The sequence below is a fragment of the Calonectris borealis genome, chromosome 10 (assembly GCF_964195595.1).
Source record: "Calonectris borealis chromosome 10, bCalBor7.hap1.2, whole genome shotgun sequence".
Taxonomy (NCBI): domain Eukaryota; kingdom Metazoa; phylum Chordata; class Aves; order Procellariiformes; family Procellariidae; genus Calonectris; species Calonectris borealis.
This window is the reverse complement of record NC_134321.1, coordinates 15,029,548-15,050,305: the sequence shown is the minus strand read 5'-3', so window position 1 is coordinate 15,050,305 and position 20,758 is coordinate 15,029,548. Positions and strand designations below refer to the sequence as shown.

Below are 20,758 nucleotides of genomic sequence, written 5' to 3'. Positions count from 1 at the left end.
GGACTGCAAATAGTGGACAAACCTTTGTTCTCCTGGCATCCAAAAACTGAACAGCATGGTCAATGAAAAAATGAAGCAAAATCAACATAAATAAAGGTCAGATGCAAGCAAAGGAGATTCAACAGAAAGAACTGAATTCAACAAAAAGTACCTTCAACAGAAAAAAATAATTTTATTGAATTATACAGAAAGGCACCAACAACTTCACAGTACTCAAATATATAAATCTAAACTATAGACAGACTTTACTCAATAGATGTGACAAAGAAAAACGTATTAGAAATAATCAATCCCACAGTGAATAATAACATTCCTATTTTATCTTACTGTTCTTTTACACTTTAAGGTTTTGAAAAACACAGTAGCTTGTCCTAAAATATTTGGACTACATCTGAGTACAGGGGTCTTTCTCTGTTCAAGAGGTAAATCTTGCACTCCTTATTCAATGCAAATCAAAATCAAAAAGGATTTTGCCCATGTTAAGGTTGGAACATAGATAATTTTCCTAAATTACTATAGTTTATGATGTTCATTTCAGATTATATTTTTATCTGATGATTTGTTTTTCTTCTTATTTTTTCCCTCTATTCACTGCCTACACAGCATACTGAATTTATAGAAATATGAATTCCTGAATAGTCATACAGTCTGTACCAGAAGACATTTAATTGCAGGAATTAGAGGACTTAAACGCATGGCACCAGACTTTTTTGCATTAATGGATATTCTGCAACTCCACATTCTAAAAACAAAACAACAATGAAAAAAATCCAAACAAACAACAAAACATTTCATTTGATACCACCTTCATGTTTAGCACAATTACATCTAAAGCTGTCAGTTTGTAACAATAATTTAAACTAAATGAAAAATGCAAAACCTTATGCAAATAACCTTTTGAAATCATGACTTTTATCAGTTATTTCAAATGGAAAAAAGTATTGCCAGTGGTAGAATTCTGTACAGTTAGACACTTTGAATCTGTTCTATCATTAAATAGCACTGTTTTAATAAATGTCCAGATCTTAATTCTCTTAATATTTGCATCTTATTAGGCTCAGTTAAAAGCATACAAATGTAGGCTACTCATTTACACCCCTGCTTTTATTTAATGGTAATTCTTATCTTTTCTTAATCTCATCATCTTTCTAATTATTTATATAAACTTAAAAGCTCCCAATAAACTTAAAACTCCTCTAGATGCAGCAATTTTCCCACTTTAAATCTACTAATATACTAAGTGCTTATGAGCCCAAGACTGACAGTTTTAGCACAGAAATTCAGTGCATAGATCCAAATCAAATTTTCAAATAGTACAGAAATTATATTTTATGATTATCATGAATGAGTGAATTAACAAAGACATGAGAAGGCAATGACAAAGAGGGACAGATGCTGCAAAGTAAACAGAATCAAAACCATGTCTTTTTAAATGCTTTTTCATTATGTTAAGTCATAGGGACATAATTGTTGTAATTACCTTAAACCAGCCAATACAGTAGCTTTGCGATGATTCGAAACTAAATGACACCTTGCATTAGAGACTTACTTGCATTAAACTTACTGTATTCTCTAACCCTTTTGTAGCTTTGTAACACTGGAAGTTGGAGAATAGATGCTTGAAATTACTGAATTAAAAATAATTCAGTTTTTACTAAAGAGATTGCAAGTTTCCTTTCTACAAGAAAATATTATTTTTCTTCACTAGCATTCGAGCAGAGATATGGATGAAATCCTGGTTTAAATGTATTAAAAAGAAAAGGAAAAAGAAAACCAGAAGCCACCTTCACATTACATTACATTCTTCAATATATGACTATTGAGATGGAAAAGGCAAGGAAGCAGGTAAAAGTAAATTCTCAAAATTGTCAAAAAAATATGACAGACCCTTCAAAGAATACATTGGAATATCTCCATTCTCATCTTTGAGAACATTTTAGCTTAGCTGATAATGTTGCAAGCTACTTTAAAATCACACTAAATAGTTTGTTTCAGTGGCATGACCAGTAGGGATTTTTTTTTTAAAGTATTTAAGAACTCATAATACAAGTTTCTATGTTGAAGCTCAAGGAACAGCTTTTTTTCTGTTCAGGTTTTGTTGTTGTTACTGGTTGGGGGCAAGGGGAGTGGGTGGGGTGGCGCTTAAATCCCAGCTTCTGAGAGAAAGCTTCCTTTCTGTCAGAAGACTCACAGCTTCCTTTACAAAAATACATTTTTATTCAAAGGCTGCAAAGGAAACCATGAGAGTGTTGCAAATGTGACAAAAATTAAAAAGACCCCAATCAAATAAAAAATAAAATTTATATAAAAATTTTCATTTAATCTTATAATTTAGGGAAACAGCTTCATTTTTTACAACTTTGGACTTGGAATCATAACTGACCTATCTGGTACATCTTTACTTGTTTTTCCTGTTATGGAAGGAAACCTTGGTTAGAGCTTATTGAAAATTTTCAGATGAGTAATTATGGAAAAATACATTTGTATCCATTTAAACTATTCATAAATTTGCATCAAGCTTGGCAAACAGCGCCTCTCAAAAGCTCAAAAGAATTCAAGAAATATTTTCTTTTTTGTTTTTCAAATTAGAAGTTTAGTCTTTTAAACTTTTTCATGTTGTTTTTAATTTTAAATTCTCTTTTTTTTTTTAAATGGAGTTAGAATTTTTCTAAGTGAAATGCTTCCTTTTGATCAAACAAAATTTCATTCAACATTATACCCAGAAATTTCCCTTTTAATTAATTAATTTTCAAGTGTCATCAGCTATCAGCCAGAGTTTCAGTCCCAGGGCACTTATTTGAGGAATGAAGCTCATATCTATACATTCTTCAAAAGAATGACTGGTTGAAATAACACACATATAAAGTTTACTTTGCATAAGCACAGTAAACTAGATCCTCTGCATTCCAAAATTATTTCACTACTAAGCAACAGCAATATTCAGCAACTACCAGTAGTCTAGAAATAGTCAAAAGAAAATTGTTTTCTCTAATCTGAATAATGATTTAAGATACGTCCTCCTAATGTTAGACAATATTTCTCACTTGGTGCTAAAAAACTATTTACAAATAAATGTTTTCCCAAAGTCAAGCAGTCTCTGTACACCAAATGCCTATATGTCTATAAGACTTCAGCTAAGCAAAGGGAAACTAATTTCTGAAATATTTAAAATGTTGTAAGACAAAAATAAGAGCAAACTTAACATACAGGTTGGTAACATACAACCCTTTTGAATGCAAGCTGTAAAACTGTTGGATCAACACACAATTAGAAATCAGAACTCAAACAGCAATTCTGGTTAAGATAAACCAGACAGCTTCCTTTTCTGTCCCACAACAACCTATGCATGCGGTTCTTAGGTTCTATGAATAACTATGTTTGTCACTAAGCACAACAGTAGTTGTGGCTGCTTCTCAGTAATTATGTTAAAACTAACAGCCTCAACTGTGGCAGACTACTGCTTCTTTGACATAAGAGAATCCATTTTTCTATACCTTCAAGACTTAGAACTCTCTTTGAACATGATGGACCAGATTTAGACTTGTGCTAGCACAGATTTTTGTATCTGCAGCTAAGAGAAGGAAAGAACAAATGTTGTGAGGGTGGAAAGAAATTGTATAATTAATTGCAGTGGGAGAGGAATGTAGGAGTATTGTGAATATCTGTCACACTGCTGTCATTACATAGACATAGAACTTCATGGGATTAAAAAAAACATGCACGATCTATCGTATTTTTCATAATTTCTGTTAAAAACAGACCAGTTGACCAGAAATATTTCCATGGCAATTTCTTGGTAATAGATAAATAGTTCTCTCAGAACTTTTTCATTCCTTCTCTATAGCCTGACTCCAGGAGGCAATCCGTGGAACTGCACAGGAAGTTCCATTAATCTTTCTCTGAATTAAGCATAGTGCAGGTTTTCAAAATTTGCCCATAAATTGAAACGAAACTATGAAAGGAAGATGAATTAATGGCCCTTCCCAGATTCCAATTCACGTTCTACACAAGGAAGTTCCTCTAATCTGTGCCAACTGGCTATTCCCAAAGGAACTGCCTGCAGAGAACTGTCCTGCCCCAGTGTGCCTTGGGCCAGAGCACATAATCACTTTCAGAGCATCCCAAAACCTTAGATATATGGTGAACAGTGGAAGAAAAAGAAATCACAAGGAGACTCACTTATTTAAAATTGTTAGTCCACCTACAGAAGTATACAGCTTCTTGTACTTTGCACCATCACCCTGGCACCAAAAGCAAAGAACGTGTTGAAGAATCCTGGTACTGTCATGTAAAAATTCGCCTGCTACTAACATGGAAGGAAGTGACAAACCTTGTTTAAGGTCAAGAAAGAAAGAAATTATAGCTGGGGCTGTCTTGACTGGGAAAGGCAACCTGAAGGATTTGGTGGCAGAAAGTGGTCTTATGCTATCATCAAGTGATGGATTTTGAAATATACATCCATCCATATACAATTTGCTAGTAGTTTTCTGTAACATAGTGACAATCTAACAAGCTAATTCCTCAGACAGGAATCACTCAAATTTGGGCACCAGAGCTCCTGAAGGATTCTGAGTATGTTCTTTGATAGTTTCTGCTCTAAATAATTCAGTACAGCACTATGACTAAAGGGGGTGATGGCCAGATCATCCAGTAGGTTTTAAACAACTGTATTTCTGTAGCCATCCAAGATGATTTGTTACTTTGGTGCTCTATCCAAAAAGAGCTATAGCTACTTTATTGGATGTGAGAGTTTTTTCCCCACGTAATGCCTCAATCCTCCCTCTCACCCCCCACTGTCTTTTTATTGACTTCCAGCTCATATCTCTCACGGCTCCATTTTTAGCTCCTGATTCTCCTGTTTCTTTCCCACTCCAAGCACAAGGACAAAATGTATTAGCTTTGTCTTCTGGGACCCTCTTACCTGGCTTTACAACAATTGAGAAATAATGACAGTAATAACAGTCTCTGTCCTCTCAATGGCAGAACTTCCATATAATGTGACAGTCAAACAACCCGACAAAGTGAAAATCAACTGACAGCAAAACCCTGCAGGTTTAGAAGGAATAATCAGAATCCAGGAAAGAGAGCAGGTCCAGGCAACAGACATCCACACACTGCAGAATGGGATGTGAGGTGAGGCTGAATGCTTCACCTTACGCCAGGCAGCTGGCAGTATGGGGATACATAGCACATCAGGATGGATTCATGAAAGACTTCCAGAAGAGCTGGAAATCAAACCAAACTGAAGACTTCAATATACTCTTCCTTTTTTCCCTTTTATTAATGCATATAAAAGTGACAAAGGATTTTGTCAGTTATTTATGATCTGCTACAGCCTTTGAAGAGGCATAGTCTAACACAGTATTTTGCTGAATTTATTCTTCAAACTATGGATGATTGTTTTAAGCTGTCTCTGCAGCTAACTTCTTGATGGTATGGGATATCTAAATAAGCAGCCTTGCATGATCTCTACAGTGCATGCAATGAAAGGAATAAAATGTACTAACTAAAATGTCCTGTGTTTTGGGACATAAATATAGAATTTACAGGGCTGGATCAGTTTATATAGTCTAGTCTCTTGACAGTGGCAAATATATGATGATACAGAATACTGTGGAAAAAAAATCTTATTGTCTAACTGTACACAGTAGAAAGCTACAACTATAACTGAATACATCTGAACAAGTATAACAGGAAATTATACTATCAACTACACTCATTTTCTAAAATCAAGCTTCATTATTTAGTCTATAATCTGCCACTACTCCATTTTCATTCTTCACTGTATGAAGCTCTGTCACTGAAAGGTGACAAACTACTTAAAGCTTTCTTATGAACTGCATCTAAACCAATTTGTATATTAACTTTAGTTATACTACTGAAACAAGTATGAGCATTAGACTTGCAAATATTTATAACTAAACATTGTTAAGCACAAACATGCAAATCTTTATTTTCTTCTGTAAGAGAAAATCAAAAAGGGAATTAGAGATATTTTCTTCATCAGCATAAATTAAGAAATGGATTCTCCCATGCATTTGGTCATCTGTCTAATGTAATTTAAAATTCTGGCATCCAAACAACACCACTGAGGATCAGTTGACAAGAATTTTGCTTGAATAAGACAGGACTGACAGAAAGAGATTAAAGGAGAAGACATGTAATTTGTGAGGAATCACAGGAGATTCAGATCACACACACAATGCATTTTCAGCATTAAAAATTCTGGAGGTGCGACAGATGTGAGAAAACTTCTGCATAACACCATTTGCTGGTAGAACCATGTATTTGAAAAGAGAGAATTCTTGTTTACTGACTTTCCTTAATTATTTTTTTTCTTATGTTTTTAAATTTGGTGCCTTGCCAAATTCTATAAAGCTTGCCCTTAATACCATGCTTTGCAAGTTAAATAATGTCATGTACGTTTAAATCTGCATTTCTTAATACAGACATTATATTTAATCTGAGTTATCAGACTTCATTACTATTCAGTCAGCCTCTCTGCATCATCTCACGCAAATATTTTGGTGAAAAACAAGTAAGATTGGAAAGACAAAGTATTTTCTAAAAACTTGAGGTCATTGTATAAAAATGCATCTCCATTTATAACTGAGGAGTAACTGTAGGCTAAAACGTTTTAGTATCGCAAGTTTCATAGTAGTTTTGCACCTAATTCTTAAGACATAATCTGTAAATATATTTCCTTCCCGATTCTCTGATTTGCTGTGGGCTGAGAGATACTGTTTTTCATTTATTTCGTTTGCTTTGCCATTTGCCCTAAGTAGGTCTGCTATCACAGATACAGTTATTCTGTCAAATAATATTTCTTCATAATAGATATTTACAGAACCACAAATCCATCTCTAAAGCACTGAAGTTCATTTGTTAATTTGGAGTATTTTGGGGTAGGAAAAAAATCACTATATGTCTGAAATATCTCTCCCTATAATCCCTTCCTTCTTTCTTCCACTACATTTCTCCAGCATAGCCAATGCTTTCTGTGGTGTGTGATCTCATTTTAGGTCTTTCAAATTCACTTTGCCTCTAAAATGCAATACTTCCTTTTTTTTTTTTTCCCAGAAGAAAGTTAGCTGAGTGCTATTTGTTGAATTATTTATTCAATGGAGGATTTCTGATATTTATCAACCAGCTTTAACCATCAGAACACAGTCTTATCTCTGTGGAGACACAGTACATTTTGCCTCAGTTCACACTTACCAATAGGAATTCAGTTATGGTGTACCTTGTATAAAGTAGTATCTCAAAAGCAAAAGTTCAATAGAACCTGCTTCATCAATTCCTTTAACTTAGAAAATTTTAAATTAATCTATGCTTTCTCCTATTGATAAAAATCACTTTAATACTCATGGGTGAAATCTTATAGCCTGTAATCATAAGAACCAGAAGGCCAAGAGGAAGGGACTTTTAGTCATGTAAGTAGTCAAACAAAGCCTTGAGAGGAGTAATCTGCAAAGATTCACAAAAATGCTCACATCAAGTTCTTTAGTTACTAAGAAAAAGCTTTATTAAAACATGTAAGTCATCAGTATCATAGCAAAATGCAAGGTTTGGTATTTAGGTGATCATTACTGGTACTATTACAACTTTTAAACAGTCCAATTATGCTGTTATGACAAGACTGTGGCCTCCTTTTTTCCCCTCTTCCCTTTGGAAAAATGCTGCTACAGTGTTTTTAGGGCTGAGAAATGCCAGAATCACTAAATAGTATTTTAGTTGACTGAAAATCACTTATAACACAGATTTTGACCAATCTGAACACATCTGGAAGAATCTGTTTCAAGATTACTTATTACAACTTACCAGGAGGAAAAAAAAAAATACATTTTAACAAGGCCTGGAAATCAATGTTAGCTTAAGAAAAGCAGATTTTTTTTTTTCCCCAAAAAAATTCCGTCTGTAACATTAGCTACCCAGGTAAGAACAATGCAAGTTTTAAAAGTCCTGGACACTCAAAGATAAATCTTAGGCATTCACATTTAAAAACTATTCTCATCAGATAAAGTAACTATATACAGTGAGAAATCCTCCATCCTCTAATGCACTGCAGTTTCTCTGATACTCTTTTCTTGCCAGGATAAATCACTTCCGCTATTTTTGGGGATTGAAGCACTTAAGGTTCTTTAAGGAAGCTTTTAGACCATTTGGGACCATAAAACTTTGCCCTCCCCATATGAGATTTCTCACGTGGCCTAGGCTCTACATAACCAATCCTTTCAATTTGTATTCTGACTGCCCATGGTTTACCAAAGATGAGCAGAATCTCAATCCTACAGTTAATCCCAGGAGTAACTGCAGTCACAGAACAGAATCCCCAGAGCTTCACATCATCACAGCAGAAGTCTAGGAAAGTGTAAAAGCACTCAAGTCATTTTCCAAAGAAGAAAGAAAATTCCACCATCACCACCCCCAACAACCCCACCCTCAAACCCCACTGTTAATGAAGAGATAAAAGATGAAAAGAAAAACAAAAAGCAAAACAACACATCATTCCTAGCTCTTTTCTGCTCACAAAAAAACAGTTATCTCCTCAGGCTTTTATCTAAAGGGAACAGTAAGTTTGCAATTTTGTTGATGCACTGTCTGGTACTTCTGGAAGCCCTTGTTTTTGGGATTGCCTTCTCTGTTGTTAAAACATTCCCATAAAAAAAAAATTAACATCATAAATATACCTCTGAAGTAATAATCGCTTGCTATCAGAAGGTAACAATTTGCAGTAAATTATCAAGTATTTTCAATGTGTTCTATTGGAGAAGATACTTGCAGACACACACAAAGCTCTTAAAATTTCATGGGAAAAAAAACTTTCTTAAAACTCAAGGAGCAAAGTGTTGTTCATTAACAACAGGTGTATTTAGAACTGATTGAAATTTTGTTTCCATCTTATTTTAACCAAAAAATGGAGGAAATTCAGAAAAAAAAATCATTTCCTCCCTGATTTCTAAGAAGTTCAAGTTTTCATGAACAAAGCAGATTTTATTTTCCAGCATAGTGATGTTTAATGTCAAGCTTTTATCAAATAGCATTATCTTCCTCTTTTGTTATGGTTATAATTAGTGGGTTATTATTATTTAATGCCCAGAACATCAAAAGTGCCATACCCATAGTAGGTTACTAAATCACATGGAATTCAACCAACACACTAAATTTTAACACACCTATTATTATGAAAAGAGCATATGGTTTCATTAATTATGAACACGTTACTAGGAAATAACAGATTCAGCTCTATGACAGAATTCCTATTTAAGGCTTCTGAAATGCTAACAGCCAAATAATTGAGACCAAGAGAGCAAACATTCACAGAATTTTCAAGGATACTGGTATTCAAATATTGCTGGCTATCTTTTTTATAAACAAAAATGAAAAAATATTTACATAGAATGATATAACATCTTTCATGGTTGTCATTAAAAATTTTAATTCCTCAGAGCCTTAAACCCAAGGTTTATTTCTTTCCTTTGAGCAGCACTCTTCTAGTTCTTCAGTTGTTCCTGATGCTAGCGCCCAAGTTCTAAACAGTATTACGTCCTGAACATACTGGAATTTTGAATACCGCTGCAATAGTGCAGAACAGGGGATGATCTGAACCATTTCAACTGTACCCTCCAATAAGGGCAGGAAGACCACCAGCCTTCACCTATGGATGACAGTGGTACTGCAAAAACAACACTTCTGACTGACTATTTAAGAAAAGCCATAAAACTGAATACTTCACAGAGTTTCCAGAAGCATTTCCTACACTAAATATTGTACATACTGAAATTATACTAATTCATACTGCCAGTATAGGATAGCTGCCATGAATAAGGAAGAACTTTTTACAATGAGGGTAGTGAAACAGGTTGCCCAGAGAGGTGGTAGATGCCCCATCCCTGGAAACATTCAAGATCAGGTTGGACGGGGCTCTGAGCAACCTGATCTAGTTGAAGGTGTCCCTGGCCATGGCAGGGGGGTTGGACTAGATGACCTTTAAAGGTCCCTTCCAACCCAAACTATTCTATGATTCTATGAAATGCTATTAACTGCACTATATCAGTTTACTACTTCTTACTCAGAAAAGATTAGCAATAAAGAGATGGACTCCTTTGGGCACTGGAAATTATACTGTGTAAGAAGGGGATATGAAGAGATTCTTCCCTGATGTCTTTCTTCCAAGAGAAGAAAAAAAGGGGGGGTATGAATGCACCACCACAATGTCTTGTCAAACCAATGAGCAAAAAAGTAGAGGTACAAATTTAACTTTCAATAAGAAAGGCTATGGACCATTCCCCAATCTTCAAACTTGCCAACATGTACCTAAAGTGTCTGAAAAATGATTAAAATATTATTTGTCAGTTTCACCATAACTACAAGTTTTAATTTTTTTTTATTCCATAAAATCAGTTACAAATTTATGTTATCAATACAGAAATTAATTAACCAAATGTTGGGAGAGGGCAAGGGTGTGTTTTGGTTTTGAGATGTTGTTTTGGGTTTTTTAAAAGAAAAAAATGCAGAGCTCCCCTCACAGTGAAATCACATACTATGTCCTCAATGGACCAGCAGCAGATTGAACATTGCCTTGTCAGACTCCAGCATAGATTACTGATCTACTGGAGGGCAATTTTCTTTCTCAGAAAAGCTTTAGGGACTCCATAATTGTTTTTTTAAACAGTTGAATGCCATAGGATCAACATTCGTCAATGATGTTTTGGGGCTTGAGAAGAAATTAGGTTTAGCAATGATCACAGTGGGCCCAGAAATGAAAGCTAAAAGCATATACTGGGAATATTTATTTTAAAAGCAAGATTGTATGTGAATTAAGATTTGCATTTGTCATAGGGAGCTGAGCTCTATTCCTGCTTCTGTGGTCATGTACAACTGAAATGCACCTGTCAAAATCTGGAAAATTATATTTGCCTTCTTCCTGATATATCCATAAGACTATATTTGGTAACACCAGTTCAGTATGAACCCTCATGCAAACTTCAGGAAGTTAAGAATTGCCTGCCGTGCTGGTTTTGGCTGGGATAGAGTTAATTTTCTTCACAGTAGCTAGTATGGGGCTATGTTTTGGATTTGTGCTGAAAACAGTGTTGATAACACAGGGATGTTTTCGTTACTGCTGAGCAGTGCTTCCACAGAGTCAAGGCCTTTTCTGCCTCTCACCCCACCCCACCAGCGAGCAGGCTGGGGGTGCACAAGAAGCTGAGAGGGGACACAGCTGGAACAGCTGACCCCAACTGACCAAAGGGATATTCCATACCATATGAAGTCATGCGCAGCATATAAAGCTGGGGGAAGAAGAAGGACGAAGGCGGGGGGATGTTCGGAGTGATGGTATTTTGTCTTCCCAAGTAATTGTTACACTTGATGGAGCCCTGCTTTCCTGGAGATGACTGAACACCTGCCTGCCGATGGGAAGGAGTGAATGAATTCCTTGGTTTGCTTTGCTCGTGTGTGCAGCTTTTGCTTTCCCTATTAAACTGTCTTTATCTCAACCCACGAGTTTTCTCACTTTTACTCTTCCCCCCATCCCACCAGGGGGGAGTGAGCGAGCAGCTGTGTGGGGCTTAGTTGCCAGCTGGGGTTAAACCATGAAACCAGCTTTATAAAAGCCTGATAAGCCAAACAATATTTGGTAAGTAACTTCCTCTCTCTTTTTGGACAGTAGAACATATTGTCCATCTTGCCAATTCAGTCAAAATAATAGCATAGCAAAAATCTTGGATGCTAAAAAGGCTTATTACTGTCTTATTTCTCAAAAACTTAGGTCTAGCTACATTAAAGTAATTCTTTTTCAGGCACTGAGTCAAGAAATTACTTACAAAAGGAGAGCATTGAGAGTAAACAATGTCACATTTCAAACACTGAAAAACTTGTTGTATTTGATCTTCAGTCCCTCCCTTTATCTGCTTCATCTTTTGCTACAAAGTTTAGGGGCTTCTGGCAGAAAGCTCACTATTACCATGAAAAAAATAAAAATAAAACCAATCCTTTTCCTAGATAAAAATCATGTGAACTGGGGTCCCTTTTCCTATTTTGCAGTCTGCCTCCAAAGAAAGAAACATCCCACTTCTTTCATTTAAAAAAATAAAATAAAATCTGAGGACAGGAATTTCTGTGGACATAGGAGAGGTTTTGCTGAAGCTATCTAAAGGAAAACTATATAGGTGTCCAAATAGTGTTTCTAATAATAAGGTCACAACAGACTGAAATAGAGATGGTTGTAAGATGACAGTAAGTAGCAACAGATAAAACACTGAATGATGTGAATTACATTAGAAATATTAAAACGATTATTTCCATAATATACAGCATGTGATCATTTCTCAGGTGACCTTAATATGCCACATACTGTAAAAGCTAACGTTTTGCATATCGTATCTAAGAAACAATATGGAGAAATGTAACAGCCTGATATAGTTTGTCAATTTCTCAAAAAGAGATTACAGTGATTATTTTACACTACATTGAAAGACACAGAATAGGAAAGATAGAAGACTAGACAAAACCTCACCACTGCATTGCAAACATACATGTTTAATTTACATGTGAAATGGGTGCTTGATGTTTCTATACAGGAAATCTTCATTGACATAAGAGACAAATGCATAGCATCACTGAAAGCTGTGGGTGTGGGGCATCTTAGCATTTTGTATTACCTTCTTATCCTCTTCACCTTTTGATTTTGAAACTTTCTAACTATGTTCTTTTAATGCAGCCACTAGAAAAATCATATGAATATAAGTTATTCATATGACCATTTCAAGCACAGCTTTTAGTAAGCCAGAAATAAAAAAGTGATAATCAAGTTCCAATTTCAACCTCTCCCTGCTATATTTTAATCAGGCAAAATACATCAAAGAGCACTCTTCAGCTTCAATTTTTTTTCGCTACTAGGAATAGTACTGTGAGTTGATTAACCATAATACATAATCATTTCCCATTGAAACAATTTGAAAAGGCACTTTAGAACTATGTGTTCTGCTACAGTTAAGAAAAAGGGAAAAAAAAAAATCAATACAAAGATTTCAGTAGCTCCAATCAAAACAGTGTTCAGTTAGATCCAAGAGACAAAAATGATGCATCACAAAGCAAGACGACCATCTGGAAAAACATTTCATCCTGAGTTACTGAAGAAATGCAGACAAGCAGGAAAAAAAAAATCATTAAGGAGCCAACATTTTAGGCTCAAAAGGTCTATGCACTTCGCAAAAATATGCTTTCATAAGTTGGAAAACTGGTCTCACAATAAACTTTGTTAAATCTATATTTATACTTGTCAGATTTAATAGGAGTATCTTCTCGTTTATGGCCTAAATGAATCCACTACATTCAGCAGTAAAAAAATCTGCAGTTATTAAGTTTTCCCACAAGATGGCACTAAATCCATATCCTGCAGAAAATTATTAACAAGCATGAAAACACAAAGGAAAAATTATGGTCACATTTCTAAAATAAATAAATAATCAAACAAACTAACGTTATGTAAGAATTAGAAGTTGTAAGTATGGAAAAATAAGATTAACACCCTAACCCAGGTCTTTTCTTAAAAGAGATAGCAATTTTCCCCTCATAATTTAAAACTGCGAGGGGGAGGGAGGGAAGGGCTGGGACAGGCAGGACACGCACGACGAACAGACATGGGCAACACCACACACGTATATATACACACACTCAATATACATTTATACATACTTACATATACTTAATACATACTTAGAGATATGGTCTGTACATACATATATATATATATATAAAAAATATATATAAAAGTAAATAAAATCCAAACATTTGTTCCTCAATGTATAATACACAAAAGTATCTGTAGAAACTGGAAATCCAACTGGGAGCCTGAAACTGGATTGCCTTGCATAGGATAATCATTAAAAAGCTAACATGAGACACAACTGAACTTAAAACCCAGTAGCAAAACACCCTCTAATTTGGAACATCCCAAGTGCATAGCCAAGTATCCTCTCCAGAATTACTTAAACGAAGACCAGGGGATCCCTAAACTACAATACTGTTCAAATTTAAATCAGAGCATTACTAGGCTGGAACTTTGCTTTAATTCTTAAGTTTAAGACCTTAACACAGGCTGACTTACCATCACTAATCAAAAATAGCTGCTATTTTTTCCCAAAACTATGTATAAGGCTACAGTGAAGAGAAAAAAAAAAAAGTGTTGGGTGTCAATGCCGAATACAACAGTCAAATGCAATGCTTCGTACTTGCATGTTTAAATACGGGACAGCCTTCATTCCTAAGAAGCGATTACAAATACAGTACAGCTACATACATCAAAGAATGGTTAAATCTGTGTGTCTTCCTAATCACCATTCAATACTCAGTACTGCACGAAATACTTAATTGACTTTTAATTAGGTAGTTAAGTATTTAGGATTTTAAGTACTACTGACTTACATTCTTTAAGTATGACTATAAAACCTGTTGTATATTTCTGTAGGAAAAAATATATCAAACTAATGGTATGATTTTGAAACTAATCCACAAACAGCAAGAAATTTCTCAGCTAAGACTACAGATCCACTATTAAACCACTACAGGAGAGCAACTGAATGCAGTAAATATTCAGTTTTAAACTACTTGAAGATTCTTTACAGCTAGGATTTTTCCCCCCACCCTTTTCTGTCCTTGTATGTTGGCGGATTCTTTTTCCCCCAAATGCACAGCATAATCTTAATTACTACAGTGCTGAAATAGTAGTGCATCCCTATGCTGGTCTACTATTTGTGGTGGTTCAAAATCATGAAGTGTCCAGAAGTCTCCAGGGAGGCTTTCGTTGCCAACTGCAATTAAATAAACAGGTACTAAGGGTCATTTGCCAACTGCATTCCACAGTACTGAATTTTAAATTGTTAGCACTATCTTCTTTTCTGCCAACAGTCTAGTGTATCATACTTTTTCCTTATTTCTCAAACTGCTCTTAAGTAAGCATGCTGTAAGACTATTCCATTTATAGAGCTATTAAGAAAGAAGGGAGTTATTAAAGCTCTGCAACCACTTTTCAACGGGACACAAAACAAAATAATGATTAAGGCAAGAAAAGGTAAAGCGATTTCAGGATCTGGTCTGTGCTCCGAGCCTTATATTCACAAAAAGCAATGCAAGCTCCACAAGCACACCACTACTATTGATTTCCTTTCAACCACCTCACATTGCAGATAATCACAAGATCGGTGGGGTGGGTAAGGCATTTTAGAACCACCGTGGAGTGCAAAAGACTTATTTAGTTGTAACTGCTAGGGTTTTTTCCCAAATCACATGCTTACACATCTGTTGGCTATATAATGCAAACTCGTTGCGGTTTAAGTACAGATTTGTGATCAGAATGAATATCCCCTTCAACACATCCTCCCCTAATCCCCAGTTTTTGCACTGTGTGACCAGAGAGGATTTGTTCTATACTGTATAAAAGGAGGTGGGAGTATAGAATCAATACTCATGTTATCAACCAAAACACTCCATTATCCTGCTCAGCTAATGTCAGCTTCTGTCAATAATTTAATAAAATGTATGGGCTTTTTCAACTTTTTAAGAAATCATGTAACCTTGTATCTATCTACTTATACCTTTTTATTTTTTAATTCATGCTCAGATGCATCTTTATAATGGGATCATTGTATCTTACTCTTGAGCAGCACACAAGAAATGTAGCATATTAACCGTATGAAGTGGCTTTAGAGTTTTCTATTTTGCTTGAATCTACCTCCGATTCCTCCCTTCTCTTCAATAGTCCACATTTTCTCTAGATTTTCCTATACATTTGCAACAAGTTCTCACTTCTATATCTGTTTTTTTTTGCTCAACACATGTTTTCCAACTGCAGCTTTCCTTTAACCCTAACATTTCCCAGATAATATTGTGTTTTCAGTAGAACTCATGCAGTAGCAAAATCCTGAACAAGAGTTTCTGTGTTATTGTGGGTAGGGGGGCTGTTACTTCCCCAAGTACACACAGACATGATGAGTAGTAAAAATAAATAGAAAATAAAACAAAATGAGCAGAATAAACTATTTTCCAACATGATGGAATGATTTTAAAACCCCTTATAGCCGTATCTGAAGCAATTTAAATGTACAATAAATGTCAGCTATGATAGGCAAAACATATTGCATACCCCAGTGTGCCTAAGAAGGTCTTCCACAGTCTGATGGACAAAGAAACATATTATTCAGTATTTAAAGAAATATCACTAAATCCACTTCACAGAAGCCCAAAGTAATGGATGCATTGTTATTGCTTTGCAGTGAACCACTGTACACATGTAACAATATTCCTGCTTGGGGAATTAAAACCATGCCTTTTTCAGAGTATAACCTTTAGAGAGAGAGAAACTCCACTGAGATCATTAGGTTGAAAGCAAAACATCAAGTAACAATTATAAACATCAGAGAAACACAATCATCTTTGCTGTGCTGCACGTGCTTTTAACGTCACTTCTAAAATAAAAATAACTATATAAAAGTGAACTAAACTTTACGTCTGAAGGCAGTTAATCTACCAACTTTCATTGGAAGAACATTTGATTTAAACAAAAATCTTCATGATCCTTTATTATGTTTGCTTTGTGGTGTTGCAAAGATTTTCAAGTTTTAATGTTTCTGCTACACATGTGTTCAAAGACTGCACTGGCAATCATTATTTAATGAGACAAGTGTGCCCATACAAAATGCTTCTCAAGGAAAACAGAAATATTTTTCTTCTTTTGAAGGATTACAGTGTTTTCTGAGTTCTGTTTCACAACACTGATTATAATTTCTACCCTGACTTTCACAAAAGACTGAAAATAAACTAGCAAACTCGTAACTCACACATTGCTGCAGTTAATCTCTCAGAAACCAGACTACCTATGTTCAGTACTGCACTTCATTCATGTTCTTACATCATTATATCTTATTGTAAGAGAAATTAATGTTATGTCAGACATCATTCAGACTCCACACTAGAATTTTAGGAGAATTCTAGGGAAAAACATACTTTTTTCAGCACAAATTACTTACACAATAATCTGGTAAACTGAAGACACTATTGAAAATACAAATGAAAATAATCAAAAGTAAATTAATTTCTATATAAAGGTTATGGGATATAAATTTCTATATAAAGGCTAAGGGAGATAAAGCTTCATTCTGTTCCTGCTCTGGCTGCTGTTTGTTGACCCTTAAGTGCAAAGCAGTTGGAAATCAGCTGAAATCACGAGTGCTCCCCTCCCCACTCCATAGCCTATATGGCAATAAAAAAAGAGCATTACCACTGAAGGCAGAGTGTAACAAGCAATATGATGCATTAGTCTTCTTCCCATATTCCAAACTAGTCTTTATACTGTCTTCTCTTAGCCCAGCTATCACTATCAGCAGTCCTTACTGTTCTCACATCAAATCCAGAAAAGCTGATTCCAAGCCCTCCATTTGAAATTCCTTCTCTAATAAACAAGAAAGTCACCGCTCTATAAGACAGTATTTTCACACCACATTCCTCGTAACAGAAATAGTATATTCCACTATTCTTGATCAGATTTCTATGCACTGATTGCACAGAAAAATGAGTATTTCTAGTATTTCAATCAACTGCACTACTGCCAGAAGTAAGAAAACGTTTAATAATAGTTCTCTAATTTAGGGCCATCTATCCACACTAAGAATTGGAAGAGGTCCTGCTCTTATACATTCTGATGCTGTACAGATGAGATCACTAGTAGCAGCAAAGTATTAATCACAGGGGAATTGCTCTCCACTATGCCACATGCTACAGCTCCTATAATTTCCAGCATGCCTTCTCACTCAATCTGTAAAGAAGTAAATGCATTTATGCCACCTTCTAGGAGGCGTACAGCAATGCAGGTGCTCCTTGAGGTGTAAAATCTGCACCAGAATTCTCTGGATTAAACCTTTATGCTACTCAGAAAACCCCATCCACACAAATTTCTTCTAGAGGACACAATCTACCGTAAGTGAGAACTGTATCAGTCCCTATAAATAAATAAAAAAAAAAGTCTGCATCTTAAGCCATTTAATGTATTACAATTGATACTTCTGAAGAAAACTGCATTTGTTTTTTCAACTCAAAAATAGAAAAAAAGCTGGTTTAATTCTGTATTATCTAAGTCTCTTTATAGTCAGAATTCTATTAGCCCAAGAAGGCAAGCTTGTACATAGTCCTACGTTTAAAATGTGTGAGCCAACAGAAGAGTTGGTTAACTAAACAGTATTATTCCAATCAACTGACATGTTTTATTAGAGATGCACAGAGAAACCAACATTAAACATAACACTGTTCTTTTGTGCTTTAGAGTAGACATTTTCAATTGCAGCCTGTAGATCAAGTTGCTGCTGAAACCAGCAAATGGATTGATGATCACAGGCTAATTTACTTATTTCCAATTTACTCTATAGGGGGAGGATAAAGTTGTTAGTAACAAGATGCAAATGTGCATCCTATGCACATTTATTAGAAGTTATTTCTACACAAGAAAAAATTAATTAAGACCTTTTATTCAGGAATGATGCCGCTTAATGGTATGGAACTGTCAGCCAATGAGGTAGAGGTGCAAAAAACAGAATGCCAGATAGCGTGTTCAAAGACGAGAAAAGGACTAGCCATCAAAAAGCATGATCACGGAGTTCAGGAAAGAGGGGTTAGAAGACCTAGAAGTGAGAATAAAATGGAGCTTAAAAGGTGCTACACTACCTTTTATCTCTAATAGGAACACTTGCCAGAATGTTGGCAATGAAACCTGCACTGCAGGCTTTATTTTTTTCATATGATCAATTTCTGTATCTGATACAGAGATGTTAAATGATCACAGAAGAGAACAGAGGTTGTCAGTGGAGGAACACTGTCCTTTTGTCAAGTCTTAAATCATTATCTCAGACAAAACAGGATATAATTCTAAAATGCTTTCCCTTCTCTTCCTGCTTCAATTCCTCTGTATTGTCATTAATTTACCTTATTCTATTAAAAAAAACAACCTCAAAACGACAAGAAAGATTATAGTTTTAAAACTAATTTTACTCACAAACACGAGGTACTGATCTCTTTGATGTCTGCAGCAGTGAACCAAAGAGCTGCAGCTCAAAGGCCTATTTCATACTATTTTTTTATAACTTTACTCATAATTCAAAATTAAACAGAATAATGAACCACTTGCTATCACTTCTAACAAAAAAGAAACCGCAGCACATTCAATTTTTCTTAATATTCAAGCCACGTCAAAGGTACTCTTTGAGATTTTTTTTCTCTCCAAACTGTCGTCTTATTGAAATACCTTGAGCAACTTCCATGATTCATCTGTCGCACAGACCCTCTCTTTAATATTCCCAGTTGTATTGGGAATACAAGTTCAGTCCTAGATATTGAATTTTGTCTACTAAGAAAAAAAAAGTGTAGGCCACTTTTAGTCTGAAACTTTGAGAACATGAAAAAAGCCTTTATAGAAAGGTGTACCTTAAAATAGCACTCTGCCATTTGTACTGCCAAAAACCTTAGTAAAACATATACTTTTTAGAGAGGATTTTTTTCCTTTGATAAACAGAGCCTATAGAAATCCTGAGTAAGTGCTATCCATATTCAATATGAATCAACTATGTGGGTATGATGGTGTAAATAACCATTCCATTTTCCTCTGTATTCCAAAACTGTTCATCACAATGAATAGTTATTGACAAAGAAAATTCAAGAAAATCTCAAGCACTTTTTTTATTATTGATTACTTTAAAAGATAAAGGCAGTCCATTCCGAAAACCACATCTTTTCCTTGTATGCACATTCATATATGAAAATCTTGTTAGTTGCAGTAAAATGTAAACATGTACCTGGTTTAGCATCATTCCTGTTCATCTCTCAGTTCATTCAAATCCTAGAAGCTGTCTGTATGTAACAGTGTAATCTATTCAGATTATTTGTACTTGCATGGGGGAAATTGAAAGTTATTTCTGAGAAAAAACAGTATAAGGATATCCAGATAGTCAACTGGTCAAAAAATTCCCTTGGAAAGGGTAACAGGAGATGCTATCATCACTGTAGGGCTCTGCTGGTTCTCTTCAGTTGCAAAGAGATGGAAAAATAACCCTCTTAAGGAAAAATATTTTTTGTGGCTTTCACATCCACATCAAGTTCACAATGCTTTGTTATCCATGAGCTTAAGCACTTTAATTCTTTAGACCTTTCTCCTCTTTATAGCAAGTAAAATTGTCAAATAAAATAATTAAATAATAAATTTATATTTCTAAGCAACTAGTCTTCTGTGATTACTCTGTATTCTGTTTAGCACAAAAAGTATTTGAGAGGGGAAAAAAAGAAGTTAAATTTGCATAGTCCTAAACTCTAATTAGTCAATAACATTTTTCTTGCTTTAAGACCTTTGCTTCTTTTTCCTCCAGTGCCACAGGAGGTTTAATCAAGCTGGACCATAGAAGATATATTCCAGGAATGATGAAATGTAAAATATCCTGACCTCCTTGGAGAGTAATACCAACTGTTTACCTGCCAAGTGAAAAGTCTTCAGCCAGCTGGATCATTTATTTTTAACTATCACTAAATAGAATTAAGGAGAAAAAGGCTCCAAACATTTCAGAAAACAAAGAAAAATGATACATTTAATTACTTTTGTAACCAAATAGACTTTAAATTAATATTTTGTTCTGTAGAATCTTTTATCACCTTTTTTCCTCATAATATCTATAAAGAAAACACAACAGTCATAGTTCAGGGCAATAAGTTGATAATTTCT

At 35.0% G+C, this 20,758-nt stretch overlaps 1 protein-coding gene across 1 annotated transcript in view; it reads right to left on the bottom strand.

Moving 5' to 3' along the window:
- Positions 1 to 20,758, bottom strand: part of ERC2 (ELKS/RAB6-interacting/CAST family member 2) — a 526,287-nt gene that overhangs the window by 453,335 nt on the left and 52,194 nt on the right. The window contains exon 3 of the mRNA XM_075159071.1: positions 23 to 46. Coding sequence (XP_075015172.1) covers positions 23 to 46 — 24 coding nt within the window. The remainder of the gene's footprint in view (positions 1 to 22; positions 47 to 20,758) is intronic.